The following is a 24539-nucleotide window of genomic DNA, read 5'->3' on the forward strand; positions in this document are numbered from 1 at the left end:
CGGGCCACCACCAGTGCAGAGCTTGCTCAGGAATGGCAGCAGGCAGGTGTGAGTGCATCTGCACGCACAGTGAGGCGAAGACTTTTGGAGGAAGGCCTGGTGTCAAGGAGGGCAGCAAAGAAGCCACTTCTCTCCAGTAAAAACATCAGGGACAGACTGATATTCTGCAGAAGGTACAGGGACTGGACTGCTGAGGACTGGGGTAAAGTCATTTTCTCTGATGAATCCCCTTTCCCATTGTTTGGGGCATCTGGAGGAAGGCTTGTTCGGAGAAGACGAGGTGAGAGCTACCATCAGTCCTGTCTCTTGCCAACAGTGAAGCATCCTGAGACCATTCATGTGTGGGGTTGCTTTTCGGTCAAGGGAGTGGGCTCTCTCACAATCTTGCCTAAAATCACAGCCATGAATAAAGAATGGTACCAGAACGTCCTCCGAGAGCAACTTCTCCCAACCATCCAAGGGCAGTTTGGTGATGAAGAATGCCTTTTCCAGCATGATGGAGCACCTTGCCATAAAGCAAAAGTCATAACAAAATGGCTCGGGGAACAAAACATTAAGATTTTGGGCCCTTGGCCAGGAAACTCCCCAGATCTTAATCCCATTGAGAACTCGTGGTCAATCCTCAAGAGGCGGTTGGACAATCAAAAACCCACTAATTCTGACAAACTCCAAGCATTGATTATGCAAGAATGGACTGCCATCAGTCAGGATTTGGTCCAGAAGTTGATTGACAGCATGCCAGGGAGAATTGCAGAGGTCTTGAAAAAGAAGGGTCAACACTGCAAATATTGACTTATTGCATGAATTCTGTGTAATTCTCAATAAAAGCTTTTGATACTTATGAAATGCTTCTAATTGTATTTCATTATACCATAGAAACATCTGACAAAAACACCTAAAAACCCTGAAGCAGCAGACTTTGTGAAAATGTAATATTTGTGTCATTCTCAAAACTTTTGGCCATGACTGTACTGTGTGAGCATTTGGATGCAGTTTGGAGCAGACAGTGTATGATGTGGCCAACAGAGGGCAGCAGTGACATGTTAGTGAGAGTTATGTTCTCCTTCTAAAGCAGCAGGTTGATCCTGCTTTGGCTGAATCAATCAGGGACTGGATTTGATCAAGTGATGAAAGAAAACAAGGTGCTGGACTGTGGCTCAGTGGTGGAGTCGCTCGTGTTTCAGTTGGAGGGTTTGTGGCTCCATGGTAGCTCCAGCAGTCCACGTGCAGCGTCTTTGGGTCGGACACTGAACCCTAAATAGCTCCTCAGTTGCATAGTCAGCAGTACTGTGAACTCATCTAAAGGGGATTAGTTCATACTTATGGGCACAACACTAAAACGAGAAACTAAAAAAGCATTAAAACCATGAGATGAAATATAAGATTCAACAATAGATGAAAACATCAGCTTCAACATTTCATTTAACATTCTTGTGAACACTCACCTCCTGAGTGGATCAGGACTCCTCTGTATGATGACATAAATGTGTAAGATATGAACCCTCATGTGTTTTTAAGACGTCTTCTGTTTCTCATTTCTTAGTGTTTCCAAGAAATGTGTCAAATGTAAGGAGGCGACTGCAGCCGTGGTCATCAGAGCGGGACATTCATACTGCAGGTGAGACGTGCAACTCTTTCTTTTTTTTCAGAGATCTGTTTATTTGTATTTTACACATTACATACAAAATATAAATGTAAACAATTAAAGCAAGGGATGTTTTTTGTATAAGAAACACAATAAGTGAATGAACGAAAAAGCAACCAATAATAATAAATGATGATAATTTGAAATAATAGAAAGGAAAATAAAAAATAGTGAAACTACAATAAGATAAATAGGTTAATGTTTAAAAAATAACTAAATACAAAAGGTAAAAAAGCAACAAGAATAACAATACAAAAATAATATATAATAATAATAATGAATAAAAATAAGTAAATAAAAAATGATGATCATAATAATAGTAATTATAATACCAAGAACAAATTAAGAAATAAAAGTAAAAAAACACCACATGTGATGACCTACAATGAGAACAACAGAACATGTTAAGAGACTTGCATCTCTGTCCTGTTTCATTGGTGTCTACTGTTCAGCTGTAGGAGGATGTTATACCACAGGTTATCTTTCACACAATAAGCATGAATCACGTGTGTGAGAGTGCCCTGTACTAAATGAAAACCAATACTTTAAAATGATCTCTAAAAATGAGAGGAGAGCGGTTTAATCAATGAGATCTTTCTTTATCAATACAAAGAGAGAGGATGTTCATTTAGCTGCAGGGGCTTTAATCTGTGCAGTGACACCTCTACAGGAAGTTGCAGAGACAGATTACAACATCATGTACATTCACTGTGTTTATACCTGTTTTATTATAAAGTCTATAGTTTTTACACTTTGTTCTTTTTCTGTTTCAGGGGATGTTTCAAAGAATACTTCATCCATAAGTTCAGAGCCATGTTAGGTAAAAACAGGATCATCTTCCCTGCAGAGAAGGTGAGCTGTGTGCCTGATAATAAAAGATCATATAAGTGATGAGTCACACATTACTATAACTATTCTCTGAGTTTAATATATCTACACATAATAAGTAGCACCACATGGTAGGGATGTAAGGAGACACTCAACCCATGATTCGATTGGAATCCTGATTTTTGTTTCACGATAAGATTCACTCACGATTCTCTAACTCTGTTTAAGAAAACTGGATTGAACTCAAAATTTAAATAACTATTATTGTATTTCAATTCTCAGATATGGACAGTTGCAATATATATTTCTTCTCTCATATTTCTTTGTAAACAAAGTAATCCTTTTTCATTTTTAAGGTGTGTTGTAACTCAAATAAAACCACTGCACACTTTTTTTCAGTACTTTGCAAAAAAAATAAAATCACTGTACAAAAATACCTTGTTGGAAAATTTCAGAACAATTATAAATATAAATGGAAAGTGAACGATTCCCAAATGAAAGTATGAAATATTAAAACAAATAAGGTCAATCTCTTTAAATAAACTAAAGTGCAGCTGATGCTCCTGGCTTGGAGTTGACCTGTTTTTCTTCAGGAGTATCAGGGAAAGACAAAATGCTGCCGTACCTCAGACCACCTTTGGACCACAGCTGTCTGTCAGCAGCAGGCAGCTCCTGGGGTGCTGAGTGGACAGCAGCTGCTGAACAGACCGTGAGCCTTGATCAATCAATGTGGATGCACGATTAATATGTTAAAAACGCTTTTTCAATGGGCTATTAGTTTGATTTAAACAGCTGTCTATGCATAAAAACACTTGTTATTGTCATATTTTCACAGCATCAAGTGTGGCTGAATCTGATTAAAAGTAAACTGTAGGTTTTTAGAGTTTTATTTGACTTCATGAGGTTAGATTAGACCAAATAATGCCCCCTTGTTGTTATTCAACAAGTCACTTGGCTTCAACTAATCTTGTTTAAAGAAGTGGACAGTCTGAAGGTAAATATTGTGCAGTTACATTTGGAGAAAGTGTAAAATATATATATATATATATTGATATGTTGCTTAGACTTGAGTCAGTTAACCAGGATAGTTGTTATAAAAAGGGTCCATAAACAGGCAAAAACATGATGGCTTGAGTCACAAAATCGTCAAACGTGTTTTTATTTGCAAAAACAAGTGAAAAAACAAAATTTCAGGAACAAACAAAGAAAAAGTTAATTAACACAAAATTCCAGCATGAAAACCAACCTCACTCATTGAGAGCTACTCTCAGACTCTTCGAAAAACAAGGTGGACAGAGGCTTTTAAGGGCTTAGCCCCTCCTTCTAGACCAACCAACTCTTAGAAACAATGAACTGTTCTTTACCCACTATACCCATTCACCGACTCATCTTACCTTACACACCTGTGTTACACTATACAGCACTAATCAATTCTCCCCAAAATACCCATCATCGATCTGGTGATGAGTGGAGGACTGAGCCGGGTTTAAGTAGTGCACACAGAGTGGATGGCTTGATTGATGATTAGCAGCAGGTGAGCAGACTTGATTGCAGCAAGTTGGTTGAGTCCACCCCCATCTCCAGGTGAGCAGGAACACAAGACAAACACACAGGGAAAGGGAAACAGAAGAAAGGGAGGAGAGGAGACTAGGGACCTCACAATAAATACACATTTCTGAACTTATGATTTAGAAGAACAGCTACAACAGCCAACAACCTCGTTCAACAGAAACATGACTGCTTATCAGAAATGTCTTATAATTAGATGTCTAAATTGCCCATACTTATTCCCAAAGAATCAAAGACAGATAGTTACTAACAATGGTCTTATAAAATATTCAGGGTTACATTGGAAAAACATTAAAAAGTACCAATACACAGCACGCATACAACCCCACTTTAAAAACACTGAAATATCCCTTTAATGTGCACTCTTTAGGGAGAAAAGGTTAAGTTATTGTGTGTGAACATAACCATGACACAAAACCAAAGATAAAGCATGTTATGACCTGTTCTCCATGGTGGCCATAGTCCTATTAAACATATTTTCAGAAAACTGCACACTAAGATATAGTAACACAACTTTTAAAAAGTGAAAAACAAATAAAAAGCAAAAAATAATTTAACAATTACAACATCAATAGAAAAAATACTTACTGTGAGAAATATAATTACTGTCAAAAATTGAGCGCAAATCCACAGGAGGTATTTTTCCATGTGTTGACCGCTCCCACAGATCGACCGTCACTGTGACTGAGGTTAATGTCTGACGTTGGTGATGTCAGACGCACGCACTGATGTCGCAATAAAAAATATAAGTCAAGTGAAATCATATTTTTGAAGTGATGCTTACTTAATCTGCAAAAGAGTTCATGTTCATCAAACATTGTCAGTATGTGTAACTTATTAAGGCACAAGAAGTCACAGCAAATCCAAATATTTAAGTTAGTAGAGATTTTTTCTGTTTTCAAGTTTACCCAACTTACTAGAATTAATTATTTTCCTCCTTATATTCCTTTTTTTTATGAACCCCTACTTTGCATCATGGCCCTTGTCTTGGGGTGGGAGGGACTAGTCATCAGGGTTTTTGTTTGTTTGCCTGTTTGTACTTTCTTAATGTATTTTCATCTATTTGTCTCTTTCTTCTCGTGGTTATTATTTCATTGTTGTATGTGCAAAATATTTCTGACTTCACTTGTTTTTTGTTCTACGACATCTAGTTATTTATTTGTGTCCTTTTCAGTTGCTACATGTACAAAACTAGTTTAGTGTGCTTATCTGTTTGTAAGTCTGTTATAATTAAAAATAAATAAGTATATTGTTAAAAAAATATAAATAAATAAAAATAAATAAATAAATTAGACTCACAAATAAAATTGCCAAAATGAGCAATTAAAACTTTTATTGTGCTGAACTTGGAAACTTGTGTTTTTGTAAGGCTGCATATTTTACCCTTCAGAACATACATATATTTTAAATAACAAATCTTCTGAATATTTTCCTCCAATATAAACATCAAAAACAAAAATAATTTGTAAAAAGTGTTTGTGCAAAGGTAAACTAGTTTACCACTGCAGACAAACAGGAAGCACACTAACCTCACCTTCTGCTTGCTTACAGAAAATGATGTGGTTTGGTGACATAGTTCCCTCACACTTCAGGTTCCTCCCTACAGGCATTGAGGAATGCATTTTATAATGGTCTTTGTTTATACCAACCTCTCCCTGACTCAGGCTGTGATTGTGTTGCCAAGCTTATTTAACAATTTCTGTATCCAAACCTTTTTCTCATCCTTTATTTTCAATGTCACTTTTCACTAAAACATGTATACAAGTTTACAGTTCATGCATTGTTAGGTCGCTGTTCACAACAGAGAAGCAAAGTTGAATAAAATACGTCAGTTGCTTTTTCCATCTTGTTTAACGGCATTCCATCCAATAAGCTGAAGTTCAACAATGTACCTTGTATTAGTCTAGAGCTGATCAACTTCTGTTTCCATTTCCATTCAAATAATGGTAACTAGGAGTTGTAGAGCTTGCAGCTCTGAAAAGCAGTGTCTTTTTGTTGGTTTTGTAAGGAAAAGAAAGAGTGATGGATGGAGGACAGGGGGCTGGGGAAGGCCTGAAGCCTTTATTTGCTCATTCACTTAGTCTTTGATTTTTTTGGGTTAATTGATGTATGACAAGTCTGACTTTCCAGAAACTCTAAAAGCAGAAAATTTGACCAAGCAAGAAGAAGATCCTGACCCCTTGTAAATTAAGTGATATAGTGCACATTGTACTTATAGGTGCACAGCTGTCATAGTGCGATTTTGATTAAGTGCAAGCTGCAGAATTGGTTTGTTTGCAAGTGTGACATGATTTAATTCCTTATCAGCGTCAGTCTTGAAGCCAGTTTTGAAAACCTCAGAGCCCCAAGGCATCTTTCTGTACTTTACATCCCAAAAGTGCATTTCCAGCTTCCACGCACTCGTTCACACATGGTGCTGGAAAAAAAACAAAACAGACAAACACAAAAAACAAATTAATGAGTAGGCTGAATGTGGTCAAACAGCTGATTTTAACAAGCACACATATTAAAATGACAACACTTTTCATTTAAGCTCTTACAGTTCTGTGCACGGACCCATGACACAGCTTTCATAGCCAGAAGCTCCCACTCTTCCTGGGAGTCCATCTTGAAACCATGAAGCCAGATAAGAGACAGAATGGTGGCCCATACTTCCTGGTTCACCTTAATCACCAAATTAGGAGAAAGAACATGAAGCAGGCATTGGAAGAGAGAAAATAAAAGTATACAATTAAGATAAAATATTGCTGCTTGATTTTGAACAAAATTGCAAACAAGATATTTAAATACTTTAAAACCATCTCTGGGCTTAGATGGCCAATAGTGCAGCCCAGTTGTTACTGTATTGGTGGCAGTGAAGCCAGTACTGAAGAGCTTGAGAACACCTAAACTTTGGTTCAGGGTTTTTATTTTGGGTTTCTCTGAAGAGATGTGAACTTCCTTTTTTCATTTTTCAAATGTTATGGTTTGTTTTATGAAGGTGTCAAATTGTTGTTAAACATTTTATTACCTCTATTTGTTATATAAACCAGTTCACAAAATCTATTTCATACTAAGTCCCTTAAGTCATTGGAATGTATTCATTTTCACAATAACACACCGATGCAGGCTTTGGCTTTTCCATCTCTTCACTGGTCTTTCCAAGAGCCGTAGCCAGAGCTGGAGCTAGGTCCCAGCAGCCAGACGCCTTCTGAAGGGAGACCACCTGGAGCAAAGGGTCCATGGGGGGCTGACAGGGCCTGCACTCTCCTGACAAGAGAATCAATATGCAAATATAAGAATCATCTTTGTGGACACTGATAGGCATTTGTGGCATTTATTGTTTCCTTTTTGATCTGTTGGACACTGATGTGTAGATGTGTTGCAGTTAAAGATATTCCAGCAAATATGTAAGTCATTGTCATATGGCTTCAAATGGCACTCTATGTTATTCTTTCTTTCATTTGTTCCAATCTGGAATGCTAATTTAATTCAGCTTTTGTGCTGGAGAATGACATTTTGACCATGGCCACAAAGTGCTACAACAGACAAGAAAATGGGGTGATCAGCAGATGAAGTTTGTTCTGTCATCATCAACTTCAAAACTCAGCAAAAAGAAAACCAGATGGGGCCAAAATCAGTGTGTACAGTTATATTAGCCTGTTTGTCTTAGCAAGAAGCTATTATTATCTTATTCATTCTAAAGTGAAGCCAAAGCTGATGTGCTGATGTCAAAAGGTGGGACAAATAAAGTTTGACTGAAGCACTGGACAACATGTGACTGAAAAAGAGTTTTGTCAGACTGAGGTATAAAAGTATTCCAGATTTTATGGCTGTCTAGACAAATACCTAAATACCCCAAAAGAAAAAAGGAAAAAAAGGAAAAAACACTTACTGCAGGGAAATTAAATCATAGTACTACAAAGTTCTCAGTGTATAAGTGTTGAATACATTTTTACCCTGAAAATTACATACAAATACAAGTATGATACAAAACAACTTAAATCATACAGAAAACAATGATGAATTGAATTATTCTTTTATCTGATTTAATAGTAACATGTTTCATACTTTAAATGTTAATTCAATCATAAGTATTATAATCCGTAATTCATTTTATCCATAATACTTATGATTGAATTAACATTTAAAGTATGAAACATGTTACTCTAAAAATCAATCAATAAAAATGAGGCTGTAAGAAAGTCTGTGACTGTCAAAGTTAGTACAGAGCAGCATCAGTCTGTAGAACTCTCTTACCAGAATCAAATGGCCTAGTTCCTGACAACTTCACCGTCTTCTTTGCCTTGAAACCAAACAACCCTCCAATAAAAGATTTCGATGTTGGCTTTGCTGTTGAGAGAGAAGACTTAACACCCTGGTATACATATAACTAATAATAGTAGGTCAAAAATGAATATTATCATCGAAATCTCACACATAGGGCATTTTGGTGTAATATTCCTCCATTATGATCAACACACTCGTACTATCACTCAGCCCAGAACAGAGACACTCTCCACATAGGTACAATGTAGGTGCAAAGTTATTCTTTACATCTTTTACGCTGTATCCATTGAATTAGGAAACAGCATGGAAAGTCCAAATGTGGCTTTTTGGAGTTTGAGATTTAACAGAGAAGGACTTTACATACAAATTAAAAAGGACAGTTATCATTAAGGTGGGGTCTAACATGTACCTCCATGTAGACACACAATCACAAGGCTATTGTAAATGCTACATAAGCCAAAGATTACCAAGGCTGATCAAAAAATACTGCTTTATAGTGTTCATAAACCATGTGCCAAACATGGAGGCCATCACTGTCCCTGTGAACTGTCTATTACACTCAGCGGGTTATGTCGGACTCAGAGGACAAAAACACAAACAGTTGTTCAACATAAGTTGCACATTAAGTTTAAAAGTAGCATCTGGTGTGTGCCACGCAGTTGTTAGGCTCTTAGCACCTGAGTGAGTGAGTGAGTGAGTGAGTGAGTGAGTGAGTGAGTGAGTGAGTAAGAGAGAAAAAATTACGCAAAAGCTGGATTGTGCTAATTTTCAGGAAATAATAATATATCAATTACCTGTCCATTGTTCTCCTCCTGGCCATGCTTTTATTAGCATGCAAATGTACGTGATCTCTCGCTGAACAATTAACGTCAACAGACAGAGGCCGTGTTGTCCAAGTGGTTTTGCCAATAATATATTTTATGAATGAATATGTTCAATTTGGAAATAGTGCACTATTTGATGTTGTATTGAAATAAAAATTAAATCCTGTTGATAAAGTTGTTTTTAATCAGATTTTTTTTAATTGTTGTGATGCAACTTAAAACATTTTTCTTTTTAGCATTTGTCACATACCCCTTGCAGTACTCCCACGTACCCCTAGGGGTACGCATACCCCCATTTGAGAATCACTGTGCTAGAAGGTGTAGAGCTGCCTTGGTTGGGTAGTTAGGTGCAAGCTAACCCTGACTGGTATAGTTTGATTCAGAAAAAGTGAGGTGTGCTTTTTTTAATCTAGCCAATTCTACCTACTATGTTACTAACCATAGACCTTTCTGGAATCCCTGAGCTCCATTGTCTTGGAAGTTACTCTGGACTGGACATGCTGGACTCTAGCAGCAACAGCTAAAACTACTACTGCTACTATCCATCTCACCACTATCATCTCTCTCTCTCTCTCTTCATCGCCCTCTATCCCTCTCTCCAACACGGTCTCAGCAGATGTGTGTCTAACATGAGTCTGGTCCTGCTGGAGGTTTCTGCCTGTTAAAGGAAGTTTGTCCTTGCCACTGTAACTTGCTAAATGCTGCAAAGTGCTCTGCTCATGGTGGATTAAGATGAGATCAGACTGAGTCCTGTCTGTTAGATGGGACTGGATCTTATCTTGTCTTGATGTTGGGTCTTTGTTAATAATTGAACATAGAGTACGGTCTAGACCTGCTCTGTTTGTAAAAGCGTCTTGAGATAACGGTTGTTGAGGTTTGGCGCTATATAAATAAAGATTGGTTGATTAATGATTGATAATTGGTAGACTTTTGAAATATTGTTAGTCTTATATTTTGAGTTCAAAAATCACTCAATTATTTTACTCACGAAAGTACCCACCTGATTGAAGATCCATACCATCCGTTTCTACGGAGTCGGGACCAGATGACATTGAATCACAACATTCCCTAATTTTTCGACCTTTGAGAATAGAAAAAAGTAAAGTCTTAAGAGATCAAGATATAATATAAGACTTAGCCAACAAGTAATTCTGCTTTTTACTTACAATGGGGCTGAGCTGAATATGAAGGCAAAGAAATGGACATTGAACAGGGCGTCAACCCTAAAAAGGAAAATCAATAAAAAGATTAGGTTAAGAAAACACTTGATTTAACAAAGGAAAATATCAGCTTATTTGTGATGAAATCCTGAAATGCTTAATGCTAGCTCTTATCTTAAAGTTAACTTAAGTATTCCAGATTTTATGGCTGTCTAGACAAATACCTAAATACCCCAAAAGAAAAAAGGAAAAAAAGGAAAAAACACTTACTGCAGGGAAATTAAATCATAGTACTACAAAGTTCTCAGTGTATAAGTGTTGAATACATTTTTACCCTGAAAATTACATACAAATACAAGTATGATACAAAACAACTTAACTCATACAGAAAACAATGATGAATTGAATTATTCTTTTATCTGATTTAATAGTAACATGTTTCATACTTTAAATGTTAATTCAATCATAAGTATTATAATCCGTAATTCATTTTATCCATAATACTTATGATTGAATTAACATTTAAAGTATGAAACATGTTACTCTAAAAATCAATCAATAAAAATGAGGCTGTAAGAAAATCTGTGACTGTCAAAGTTAGTACAGAGCAGCATCAGTCTGTAGAACTCTCTTACCAATATCAAAGGGCCTAGTTCCTGACAACTTCACCGTCTTCTTTGACTTGGAACCAAACAACCCTCTGCTAAAAGATGCCGATGTTGACTTTGCTGTTGAGAGAGAAGACTTAACACCCTTGTATACATATAACTAATAATAGTAGGCAAAAAATGAATATTATCATCAAAATCTCACACATAGGGCATTTTGGTGTAATATTCCTCCATTATGATCAACACACTCGTACTATCACTCAGCCCAGAACAGAGACACTCTCCACATAGGTACAATGTTGGTGCAAAGTTATTCTTTACATCTTTTACGCTGTATCCATTGAATTAGGAAACAGCATGGAAAGTCCAAATGTGGCTTTTTGGAGTTTGAGATTTAACAGAGAAGGACTTTACATACAAATTAAAAAGGACAGTTATCATTAAGGTGGGGCCTAACATGTACCTCCATGTAGACACACAATCACAAGGCTATTGTAAATGCTACATAAGCCAAAGATTACCAAGGCTGATCAAAAAATTCTGCTTTATAGTGTTCATAAACCATGTGCCAAACATGGAGGCCATCACTGTCCCTGTGAACTGTCTATTACACTCAGCGGGTTATGTCAGACTCAGAGGACAAAAACACAAACAGTTGTTCAACATAAGTTGCACATTAAGTTTAAAAGTAGCATCTGGTGTGTGCCACGCAGTTGTTAGGCTCTTAGCACCTGAGTGAGTGAGTGAGTGAGTGAGTGAGTGAGTGAGTAAGAGAGAAAAAATTACGCAAAAGCTGGATTGTGCTAATTTTCAGGAAATAATAATATATCAATTACCTGTCCATTGTTATCCTCCTGGCCATGCTTTTATTAGTATGCAAATGTACGTGATCTCTCGCTGAACAATTAATGTCAACAGACAGAGGCCGTGTTGTCCAAGTGGTTTTGCCAATAATATATTTTATGAATGAATATGTTCAATTTGGAAATAGTGCACTATTTTATGTTGTATTGAAATACAAATTTAATCCTGTTGATAAAGTTGTTTTAAATCAGATTTTTTTTAATTGTTGTGATGCAACTTAAAACATTTTTCTTTTTAGCATTTGTCACATACCCCTTGCAGTACTCCCACGTACCCCTAGGGGTACGCATACCCCCATTTGAGAATCACTGTGCTAGAAGGTGTAGAGCTGCCTTGGTTGGGTAGTTAGGTGCAAGCTAACCCTGACTGGTATAGTTTGATTCAGAAAAAGTGAGGTGTGCTTTTTTTAATCTAGCCAATTCTACCTACTATGTTACTAACCATAGACCTTTCTGGAATCCCTGAGCTCCATTGTCTTGGAAGTTACTCTGGACTGGACATGCTGGACTCTAGCAGCAACAGCTAAAACTACTACTGCTACTATCCATCTCAGCACTATCATCTCTCTCTCTCTTTATCTCCCTCTATCCCTCTCTCCAACACGGTCTCAGCAGATGTGTGTCTCACATGAGTCTGGTCCTGCTGGAGGTTTCTGCCTGTTAAAGGAAGTTTGTCCTTGCCACTGTAACTTGCTAAATGCTGCAAAGTGCTCTGCTCATGGTGGATTAAGATGAGATCAGACTGAGTCCTGTCTGTAAGATGGGACTGGATCTGATCCTGTCTTGATGTTGGGTCTTTGTTAATAATTGAACATAGAGTACGGTCTAGACCTGCTCTGTTTGTAAAAGCGTCTTGAGATAACGGTTGTTGAGGTTTGGCGCTATATAAATAAAGATTGGTTGATTGATGATTGATAATTGGTAGACTTTTGAAATATTGTTAGTCTTATATTTTGAGTTCAAAAATCACTCAATTATTTTACTCACCAAAGTACCCACCTGATTGAAGATCCATACTATTCATTCCATACTGTACGCTGTTGGGAGCGGATGACCCAGCACTTCCCAACATCATGCTTGTTTTAACTTTGAGAAAAAAAAAAGTAAAGTCTTAAGAGATCAAGATATAATATAAGACTTAGCCAACAAGTAATTCTGCTTTTTACTTACAACTGGGCTGAGCTGAACATAAAGACAAAGAATAGGGCATTGAACAGGCCATCAACCCTAAAAAGGAAAATCAATAAAAAGATTAGGTTAAGAAAACACATGATTTAACAAAGGAAAATATCAGCTTATTTGTGATGAAATCCTGAACTGCTTAATGCTAGCTCTTATCTTAAAGTTAACTTAAAGCAGTACATCATCAAGCCTTTCTATTTTGAGGGTCTTTGAAACACTTACTGGCCGTTGGAACATTTCTTCGCACCAGTGGTCCCTGTATTGCCTCTCCACTGTCTTTGTTGACAGCGATAAAGGCAGTGAAGGCACTGCTCACTCCAGATTGCACACTGAGCTCCACCACCTTCTTCCTCACACTGTCGTCCTGCTGTTGTCCGGGCTCTCTCTCCTCCATCTCCAGGCAGCGAATCAGAGTCCTAGCAGCCAACCTGTGGACTGTTAATCTGAAGATGGGAAGGAGACTATAACATTTCTGTATATAGATTTGAAATAAAAGTTAACCTTTTCTTCCCTTTTAAATTCATCTTTTTTCCATACGAACTTTCAGGAGTATAGAAAGCCGGGGTTGATCTTATTTTAAGAATGGTGCTTAGCTTAGTGTTTCTGAGTACAATGGTAATTCAAACGTGTGTGGACAATTTCATGTTTGTAAGTTCATTCCATAAACTATTAGTGAAGCTAAGGTTCACTTTGTAAATCGTCCAATAATATTTGAGTATAACAGAGCAGTGAAATAATTCCAAAAATATGAATCTGAAGGTGGGAAAGAGACACATAAATTAGTCTGGTCATCTGACGCTTTTCTATTCTGCAAAATACAGAGTAAAGGATCTGATACAAAAATGTATGAAGTCAATTTGTTGCAATATGATGTTATTTGATTTCCTGAAAGTTCAAACACTGGTCTGTTGTGATTAACTGCATTGTGTTCCACTGCTCTCACATAGATAACAATCCTTTAACACTGCAAACGCACAGATTTTAAACACTGATGCTAATGTGAACAAGCTGTCTTGTCATCAATTGAGTTGTTTCTGTCAATTGACAAAGAATGAGACATGGAATAAACCAAACAGAACAGGATCGGATTATTATTGATATGTTATAAAAGACTGGACGAATGATCTCACTCACAGAACCCAGACAACATTTGCTAATCAGTTGATAAGAGATCACTTCACATTTTATAGAGATATAAAAAATTCAACTTAACATTTTTTCATTAATACTAACTGAAAATATTCTTTTTGTGAATTCCTTGCATCTAATGATTATCATTATTAGTCTTTTACCTCTCCTGCTTTTTCAGTCCCTTTCCTTTTGTCCCACTGTGAATAAACTTCCATCGAATCACCTGGATTTCTTTTGATGGATATGATGAGTTAGTCCAAATGAGTCTGTGATTTGACCTGCATCTATAGCAAAAGTTTACTGTTATGAAATAACAAAATGTTGCTATGGAGTACTTCCTAATTTGAATTAAGCCTTTGATGCAATCATAAAAAAAGTTAAATAATAATTTAGTTAAACAGTTTTATAAATAGCTAGTTACTGCTGAAAGAGTGTTGACTCACCTGTTAGTGTAGTATCAAAAATGCAAAGACTATTTCATTTGGATTTCTTTTGACTGAACTAAAGTATGTTTAAAAAATGAGAGCAAAAAGATACTCTAAGCAGCTTCATCCAAGCCAATAATATCAATGAAAGTGAACTAAGATCTTGATCATTTGTGCTTTTTGGGGATCAGCAAAATATATGTTTTTCATAAATATATAGGAAATTGGCAGTGACATGTGTTTTGAAATCTTTCACTCTATCATCTGTTGAGTGGTACAGATGGGTATCATAAAAAAGAATGTATGTGAACAATGCAATACTTTTTCCCTGCTCCAGGAACTCTATTACAAATATGTATGCAATGTGTGTATGTATATTAGTATTTCAACATAATAGAAAATAATAATACTATCTTCAAATTGGTTAGGGATTTTCACACGTGTTAATTAAAAGGTGTCAAGGCTTACTGATGGAATTGATTGATTTGTTTTCTTACTTCTTCTTTTTTACTTGATTTTTTTTTCAACATGTTTGAAATAAAGAAATCAAAAATTAGCATATGGCCAGAATGTTACATTGCTCCAGAATACAACTGAAATCTAGTCTGCAGTAGTTTCTCAATACTCTTATGTTAGGATGATTACATTCTAAGTCTCTCATCAAAAACGTTTCCCAGTAATTAAATTGAACTCAACATAGACGCAACGGCTGTCTGAAAAAAGTCCCTTTTTACCCAGTATTCTCTGCAGGTTTCAGACTGAACTGAAGCTGGTTCTGTGAGGGATGACCTGCCAGGCTGTATTTCACTGTAACACATCCCTCTGCTGCCTCTGAAATCTGAGAGGAATTAGAGATGTATTACCCTTACAATGGAGGAAAGAGATTGATTTAATTAATGGCTTCAAAGCATAATCCTTTTAATTTAACACTGAAAAACAAAAACGTTTCACATCCATACAACACCACTCCTACCTGTCCAGAGAGTCTAGCATAAACCAGCGACCTTTGACCCTGGAAAAGTGCTGTGATTGGTGGAGAGAGGACAGTGACAGACACATCCTTTGGCATATCCCATGTGACTGAGATGTCCACCACAGCTGGTTGCAGAGCATATCGCAAGGATTGCATCACCTGGTGATGAAAAGTTTGCATTAAACAGGTTTTACGTACTCATCCACCTTGAACCAAAACTTTCATTCAAGCACAATCTTTGATTGTATTGTTAAACATGACAGTTTTTTTGAGTTTCATGTCTAACTTACTTTGGGTTGCATTCTGTCAGTCCCTGTAATGAACTGAGCATGACCTCCTCCTTCCTTGGCCAGCCCATTGATTAGAGCAGAGCTGGCCCCTTCTCCAATCCCAAAAGAGAAACATCTACAATGCAGCAAAATGTTGCTTTTAAGAGAAACAGCAAGAGAGCATGGGGTATGTTCTGTGAAATGATGTGGGTGTTAACCAAAGTTTTGACAGTTCACCTGTGGGCATGTGAATTCTTCTTTGCCAGGTCTATAACTTGTTTGGTGTTCCCCACTTCTCCGTCAGTAAAGACAAATACCTGGGGAAGAGAGGCCACATGTGAACCAGAAACATGCAGCTTTTGTGTAAGTCATTCAATCATTCTCTGTGAGTTGTGTGAGATGCCATAACAGTCACAAAAGTGTTTTTGAAGGTTAAGTGTGTAACAAGGTGTGGTAAGAATAACCGATGACACTTGTTCCCCATGAACTAATGATCCTGTCACTATGACTTCATGTAATGACGTGTTTAATACATCATTAGTTAAGGTATGTTAATTAACAGTTACTTTATACATCAATTCTGTATGATCAAAATTGCTGGACATACAAGGTTTTCGTTAGGACCGTACATGAGTCTCAGATGGTATTTTGGTAAATGGTAAATGGACTTGTACTTATATAGTGCTTTTCTAGTCTTTCTGACCACTCAAAGCGCTTTTACACTACTTGTCACATTCACCCATTCATACCCATTCACTCATTGATGGTAGAGGCTGCTACAGTAAGGGACCATCAGTGTTAGCTAATCTCATTCGTACACATTCACACACCTCTGAACAACAGAGGGAGCAATTCGGGGTTCAGTGTCTTGCTCAAGGACACTTCGGCATGTGACTGCCGGAGCTGGGATCGAACTGCCAACCTTCCGATTGATAGATGACCGACTCCACCCACTGAGCCACAGACGCCCCATTTTAAAGCTTTAAGGTTTTTTGAGAACAAACTCAACACCCATCATCGAGTTTCTTCTGAAGCTTTAAAATATCATCTGAGACACTATTTACATGTATGGTCTTAAAAACACTTTGTATGTCCAGCAAATTTGGTCATACAGAATTGATGTTTAAAGCAACTGTTCATTAACAAACCTTGATATATCAAACACGTCCATGAAGTCATAGCGACATGATCATTAGTTCATAATGAACAACAGCAATTAATAGTGCACCCCTTATTATTTCAAACAGAATCAACAGTCATGCATTACTTCAACATGAATCAAGCATTAATTCACTAATTTTTTTTGCCATTATTTTAAAGTGTCACTGAAAAACCTTTAAACAAACTTGTCAGTTCAAAATTGTACTTGCAAAGTTAAATCCAGACCAGAAAGATTAGCAGTGTTGATGGCCAAGTGGTGTGTGTTGTTACTGGCAAGAGATGGTCGACCTGTTTTACATGTTGTGTGTGAATTACTTGTCTTGGTTGATTTTGAATGCAGGGCTGGTTGTAAATGTGTTCAAGTGGCCTTAGGATCTCTGTTCCTCCCAGATTAGACTCCATCTCCCCAACTTTCTTCAAAGCTTCTTCCATAGTCTGCTGGCTGTACTCCACACTCTTACTGTGATTACATTAACACACGCACACGTCACAATACACAGAAACAGGTAACATCCATTAAGACCAAAGACAGGAATACATTTGTTGGACTGGAGTGACTTACGGGAAGATGTGTTCATAGGAGGAACCAAAACTGTAGATATTGAAATAGCAGCCCATTGGTAAGCTCTTCAACAGGAGAAGTAGAGTATCCTGAAGTGAAAAGAAAACATGATAATGAGAGCCACTGTGTAAGAGGGATATTTCAAAAGGCTTGAAGAAATAATTTACACATTAATACCCTGGCGCTGCTAATGCGAGTCTGGTCAGTCTTGCTGTTGTTCATAGGTGCACCCATACTACCAGATCGATCCAGCAAGAACACAAACTCTCCACATGAGGCGACTGAAGACATCACAGCCTGAGGGAACTCTGGGTACAGACTCAGCATCACCACTGGATCACCCATCAGAGTGCCTGAGCCACAAAAAAAGGACATCAAATTTTGCTTTTTCTAATTGTTCTAGCATTTGTGATCCATCTGCTTTACTAATTCACACTCACCAAGCTTTGCAGTAGCTTCTCCTGTCTCCACCACAGCGGTGGGCTGGTGGGCATCTTTGTAATAAATCAGAAGTTCAACATCCCTGTCAAACTTGTGTCCAGCAGCCAACTTGATCTACAGTTTACAAAACATACTCATGAACACAAAATCAATGATATTTTTTATCTTGTTCCAAATCAAGAAGGACAACATCAGCAGACATCAACCCTCTACCTACCGTGGCTTTGGTTTGCTCTGAATTGAGGTACTGAAGAGGATCAAGGGAACAGCTGGACTCTATTCTGGACACAGGGCGAGGAGAGGATACTTGGGCAGAGAAAGTCAGAGTGTAGGGCACCAAAGATGCTGGAGTTGAGGTTACTTGGGCGTTGCCACTTCCACTACCTCCACTTCCTTTGGGAAAGGTAAGAAATGGTTAAAGGAGTCAAATTACATTCCAGTTGCGTGGAAAAAACAAGTTCTAACCGCAATGAACACTGTTCAATAAAGACAAAGAAGACTAACAGTCAAGAGTCAGGCTACAGTCAAGATGCCCTTTAAATGCTAACATGGCAGATGCTCATAATGGCAAGACTGACAAATAAACACTTAGCTGACATCATGCCTTTTTAATCATAGTGTGAGTTATTCCAGTAATATTTAAAGGCCTTTTTCTAACACACTGTGAAAATGTTTAATAAGCACACTTGACACATAAGAAGTAAGGGAATTAACTTTGAAATATGGTTAGTTATTTAACTATAACATCTCCTGATTCCAAGTAATAATTATTTAAAGATATTAATCAATTTATTTATATAATGCCAAATCCCAACAAACGTTATCCCAAGACTCTTTCCAAACAGAGCAGGTCTAGACCGTACTCTATGTTCTATTATTAACAAAGACCCAACATCAAGACAGGATCAGATCCAGTCCCATCTTCCAGACAGGACTCAGTCTGATCTCATCTTAATCCACCATGAGCAGAGCACTTTGCAGCATTTAGCAAGTTAAAGTGACAAGGACAAACTTCCTTTAACAGGCAGAAACCTCCAGCAGGACCAGACTCATGTTAGACACACATCTGCCTTTTTTAAAGCCCAAAAAGAACCAAAGCCTCAAAGCTTTGTATGGCTTAATCTGCCCATCCCTTATGTAGACAAAGTTTAAAAGTTCATGACACATTTTTTTGTTGCTTTTCATACCTTGAGGTTGGTAACGAGGGTTGAGCACAGCAGGAAGACAGAACCTCAGCCCATCATCAGCCTGCACACTTAGCTCAGTGACATACTCCAGTCTGATTGAGGCACTCTCTCCTGGTGGAAGACAGCCCACACTCATAGAGAATATATCTGGACTTTGCTCACTCTCCTCCAACAGGAAGGCCTGTTGACCCGAGCTCAAAGCATCATCATAGTCCTCACGCGCCTGTAGTACAAATCACAGAAGTTCAATGTTTAAATAGTTATACTGTAAGTTACATGTTATGTGCCTAATCTTCACTGTGTTGCTCACCTTCTGTTTCTCTTTGACCTCAGCAACAATCTGCGTCTGTCTGAGCTTAGCGCTAAAATGACAGACAGCAGCATCTCCAGGCAGAGGGAACACAAAAACAGCCTCTAGTGGTTTGTCTTCCTTGTTCTCGTAGTTCAGAGTGGAGACAACAGTAGCCACATGGTCCCTCACCTCCAGCTCCACATCCACACTCTTCAAAGGAACTGACAGAGTAGCAGAGAGAGAAACGGCGTGCATAGACTGTGAGAACAGCTGCTTATGTCATAGGCTTGATACAATGTTATTGCTCTTTTACAGATGAGATGTTAGCCTTAAATTGTTCAGTAGAGTCCCTTTAAATCAACAGCAAGCACTCATGTAGTGATGTGTCGGTCGCAAACGATCCGGCTCTTTGAAGTGAATGACGGGAGCCGGCTCCTGACCAAGGGAGAAGTTCCCTCGGCTGGTGGTGAAGCTTTCAGCAGTGTGTCTGCCCCCTGGTGGCTGGCTGCAGTATAGGTCAAAAAATCCGTCTCCCCCATTCATTTGAATGGAGGAGCAGTCAAACTTTAAAAAATAAATACACGTGGTACGAATGTTTCTCACATCTGTTTGCTGTGGTGATATGTACTTATTATTTGACTGTTTTGTGTTCAAGGCCTCTTTTTTCTGAAAAGTTTCTTTTTCGTTAGTTATTAGAGTTTAAAAAACTGGGTTTTACTTCCTGTTTCCTTTGATTCACAGCCGCCGTAGAGGGAAACTTCTAAGGACACACAGCGTCTTGTGACCATAGACTGTATAAAATATGGACGTAGTATCCGTGACGTCACCCATCTGTTCCTGAGAGCTGTTTTGAAGCAAATCGACGGCAGCAGCCATATTGGTAATGCGGAACTCAACTAGGCAGAGTGTGACGTAGTGTGAGTCTCTTAGCCAATGGCTGTGTGTTCCCGACCGGGAGTCACGTCAGTCATGTCCTTATTTGGGCAAAACTCATAATCTTAATATCTTCTTAACCGTCATGTTAGAAAAAAATTCACCCTCCGTGCAGTGTGTGCCATTAGAGAGATTAGCTTTGTAGGGCCAAGCCGTTTTTTGAACCAGGCTGTAAACATGTTTATTAATGCTGCAAAGATCGTCTTTTTCCCATTCATGTCTATGTGGTTTCCGGTGTTTCTGCAGCCAGCCTCAAGCGGATTTTCGATGTATTGCAGTTTATATCACTTCCGCATTGGCTTCATCGTTTGAGACCAGAGTTTGCCGCTTGCTTGTGACACTACGCTGTAGGGCGGAGCTCGTTACAGTGGCTTCACAGGCTCTAGCTGCACAATGGCGGCGCCCAGGAGAGGGATTTTTTGGCTTCAGAACCGTACAACGGGAAGAGGCGGAGCAACGCTGTCCATTTTTATTTACAGTCTATGTTAAAATGTCATCAATCAGGGTCCACTAAAAACCTCAGTCATCCAAGTCATAGACATTAGAACTGTTTATCCATCAGTGCAACAAGTGGAGAATAAAGACAGTGAAGGTAACCTGCTGTTAATGTAAGGTGTTTAAAAGTTTATAAATAATATACATACAATCAGAGATTGGACCTTTTTGTCTAGTTGTGATGGGTCTTGTTTTTGTACTTTATAATACATTTTAGTAGCACTCTGCTCCGTGTTGAGTATATAAATAAAGCCTCATAAATAATACACATTTGATATAATGTATGTTTTTTACATTAGTTACTAATTGTACATATAATTTTACATTATTTTAGGTTATACATTAATTTAAACAAGAAAAAAATCTGAGGAGCCACTCCGGAGCCGAAAGAGCCGGCTCTTTGTAGTGAGCCGATCCAAAAGAACCAGCTCTCTAAAAAGAGCTGGAATTCCCATCACTACACTCATAAACAAAGGGAACTAAACAAAGCTACAAAATGTTTTTCTAATATTGTTTGAATTCTTTTAAGTGACTGAAGGCAAATTCAGTTAAGCAATCATTAAAAGGATAAGTGTACAGGTCAGGCTGTTTGCGGTTATAATGAAAGTAGGGAACCAAGATTCTGTATTGGTTTAACTTAATGTATAATAGAAGTGAATTCTGAAGCACTCTACCTGGTTCCTTTTGTGCAGTAAGCAGACCACAGCAGTTCACCATGATGCTTGTTAACAGGTTGCAGTGTCAAGGAAGTCGACTGCTGTTGAAAGAAAATACACATTTTTATTATGAACATTATTATGCTGACATATCAAAGACACCATCATACAACAACATTGTGTAACCTCTTCGGTTTACTTGTTTACTTTTATTGACTTGAAACAATCCAGTCATGGAGGGTAACTTTACACTTTTGTATCCATAAACAACTTCCTACTGATCACTCATGTTCTGGGTCTTTTTATAGACACAACATGGTGAGATCATGATGTTGACCTGTACAGATGGCGGATACGAACTTAACACTAGAACAATGTCTGTAAAGCAGAATACTGATACTGATACACAAACTCAGGTTGATCAGGGGGAGAGGAGGTCATGAGAGTCTTGTTCTTCCTGTTTGACAAAATGTTGCATTAAATTCTGATTGTATCTACATATTGATGATCAGGACGTGTTTGTGTTTCTGTTTAGTTTCACTTTGCCTTTTTAACACATGTGCCTGGTGTCGCTCTGTGGCTCTTCTCTTCATGCGTAGGGGCTTTTTATTTTTCCTCCCTCTTCTTTCTCTTTCTCTTTCTCTCCCCCTTCTTTTTTTCCTTACCAAATGATTTTAGAGAGGGAAGTTTTCCCTTTAGACTGCCCTACCTTTGAATTCATGGTGTTAGAGTTTACTCTCCCGACTGTATAGCCGTCTTTGGTCTATGATGCAGCTGTACAGTTAAACTATGACTTGACTTAATGACATCAGAACCATTGCACATACGAGTCATACAGACTGACACTGGAGTATTAAGTTAAATAATCAATGCAGCAGTCTCCTACCTGTCTGATGAAATGTAGCTTACTACCCGAGGAAGCAGGGATAATATGCGGAAGATTTTTCTAGTCGGCCAAAGTCCAACTACGCCACATAGACACGCCCACTTCTCATGCCGCTGAGAAACGCCCGCCTGCCTGCCGAGAATTGCATGCACCTCGCGGAAACGCGCACCGCTCATAGCAGAGCCGTCCACGGCAATGTACAGTTTAATGCAGGGGCGTCAAACTCATTTCAGTTCAGGGGCCACATACAGCCCAAGTTGATCTGAAGTGGGCCGGACCAGTGAAATCACAACATAATAACCTATAAATAACAACAACTCTATATTTTCCCCTTTATTTTAGTGCAAAAAAGTACAAGTCCATTCTGAAAATGTTCACATTTAATGAACTGTCTCTCTACTAAAACAGCTGTTGTATTTTTCGTCATGAGGAGTCTCATAGTGGGGCTGAATATTTTACTCTTTAAGTCCTGAAACCTGCTGAGAACACACCAAACACACAGGTTACCCATTCACCTGACACACAGAGTGAAATGTTAACAGCAAAAGAACAGACATTATTATCATGAAGAAGACTAAAGCTGACTGTTTTGGACCCCTCAGCTCCAGCAGGAACAGTTTGTTTGCTGCACAGTGTTGTATGCAGTGTAGTGTTGGTAGTTAGTGGATCATCTTATAGTGCTCTAAAAAGTCTTTATGAATCTCAACCGGATTATGCAAACAGCAAGTCATCTATTTTCTCACTTTGAGAAAAGAAGTCCCGGAAAAAAAGCGCTGTTCAGGTGCGCTCTATCAGCACTATGATTGTATGTGACCCCCAGAGGACAAATTTAAAATAGTAGTCACTTTTATTAAAAAATTGCAGTTAATGTCTTCTCTGTAATTTTTTCACTTTGCAAAGTCTTTCCGCGGGCCTGATTGGAACCTCTGGCGGGCCGGTTTAGGCCCACGGGCCGCATTTTTGACACCCCTGATCTACAGATTGGCATGACATAGGCCACTTTCAGATCTCACTGTCACTGTTTTTTTTTTCCTTGTTTCCATTTATCACAGGTTCCATTATCCTTCATAAAACCGTGCTTTAAATACAATGCTTCACATGCTCTGTGCTGAAAAGAGATATTGCTCTCTGTTATAGTGTGTTCATACATTTATGAGGGGTTTTGAAAAATAGCTTTTTAAATTCCCCACAGAATGACAAAGTGGTTTACAGAGAGTCATTCTAACTCAGCTGCACTGCTAAGTTTCTGGGAGATGCTCACATCAGGAGTACAGTCATGGCCAAAAGTTTTGAGAATGACACAACTATTAATTTTCACAAAGTCTGCTGTTTCAGTTTTTATAATGGCAATTTACATATACTCCAGAATGTTATGAGGAGTGATCAGCTCAACTGCAATTCATTGCAAAGTCCCTCTTTGCCTTGAAAATGAACTTTATCACCAAAAACACATTTCCACTGCATTTCAGCCCTGCCACAAAAGGACCAGCTAACATCATTTCAATGACACACAGGTGTCACACACATTAACACAGGTGTGGGTGTTGATGAGGACAAGGCTGGCGATCAATCTGTCATGATTGAGTGACTGGACACTTTAAAAGGAAGATGGTGCATGACACCATTGTTCCTCATCTGTTAGCCATGGTTACCTGCAAGGAAACACGTGCAGCCATCATTGCATTGCACAAAAAGGGCCTAACAGGGAAGTTTATAGCAGCGAGTAAGATTGCACCTCAGTCAACCGTCTATCCAATTATCAAGAACTTCAAGGAGAGAGGTTCAATTGTTGCCAAACAGGCTCCAGGGCGCCCAAGAAAGTCCAGCAAGCGCCAGGACCGTCTCCTGAAGGTGTTACAGCTGCGGGATCGGGCCACCACCAGTGCAGAGCTTGCTCAGGAATGGCAGCAGGCAGGTGTGAGTGCATCTGCACGCACAGTGAGGCGAAGACTTTTGGAGGAAGGCCTGGTGTCAAGGAGGGCAGCAAAGAAGCCACTTCTCTCCAGTAAAAACATCAGGGACAGACTGATATTCTGCAGAAGGTACAGGGACTGGACTGCTGAGGACTGGGGTAAAGTCATTTTCTCTGATGAATCCCCTTTCCGATTGTTTGGGGCATCTGGAGGAAGGCTTGTTCGTAGAAGACGAGGTGAGTGCTATCATCGGTCCTGTCTCTT

At 38.5% G+C, this 24539-nt stretch overlaps 1 protein-coding gene and 1 long non-coding RNA gene across 9 annotated transcripts; one reads left to right on the plus strand and one right to left on the minus strand.

Annotated features, from left to right (window-relative positions):
- Positions 1-1121: 1121 nt before the first annotated feature.
- On the plus strand, positions 1122-2511 carry LOC117811885. The gene is made up of 3 exons (XR_004631074.1): positions 1122-1142; positions 1544-1618; positions 2419-2511. It is a non-coding gene; the product is annotated as an uncharacterized LOC117811885 (long non-coding RNA).
- Positions 2512-4762: 2251 nt separating this feature from the next.
- LOC117812018 (von Willebrand factor A domain-containing protein 5A-like) lies at positions 4763-22458 on the minus strand. 8 transcript variants are annotated; one of them, XM_034682542.1, is made up of 23 exons: positions 22363-22458; positions 21495-21577; positions 19411-19613; positions 19101-19323; positions 18131-18306; positions 17913-18027; positions 17650-17825; positions 17473-17561; positions 17226-17370; positions 15987-16066; positions 15771-15885; positions 15481-15639; positions 15242-15345; positions 13174-13394; positions 12940-12996; positions 12769-12855; positions 10931-11023; positions 10302-10358; positions 10136-10216; positions 8282-8374; positions 7143-7291; positions 6583-6706; positions 5359-6458 (listed from the first exon to the last, which is right to left on the minus strand). In XM_034682542.1, the coding sequence occupies exons 2-23, from the start codon at positions 21535-21537 to the stop codon at positions 6379-6381; spliced, it is 2670 nt and encodes an 889-aa protein (XP_034538433.1). In that variant the 5' UTR covers positions 21538-21577; positions 22363-22458; the 3' UTR covers positions 5359-6378. The 8 variants fall into 8 exon arrangements, with proteins under 8 accessions (XP_034538435.1, XP_034538433.1, XP_034538430.1 ...); XM_034682539.1 differs by having other exon boundaries at positions 12757-12855; positions 22363-22414; XM_034682540.1 differs by lacking the exon at positions 22363-22458 and adding an exon at positions 22186-22270 and having other exon boundaries at positions 12757-12855.
- Between the last annotated feature and the right edge of the window lie 2081 nt (positions 22459-24539).

This window comes from Notolabrus celidotus, chromosome 4 (genome assembly GCF_009762535.1).
Source record: "Notolabrus celidotus isolate fNotCel1 chromosome 4, fNotCel1.pri, whole genome shotgun sequence".
Classification (NCBI taxonomy): domain Eukaryota; kingdom Metazoa; phylum Chordata; class Actinopteri; order Labriformes; family Labridae; genus Notolabrus; species Notolabrus celidotus.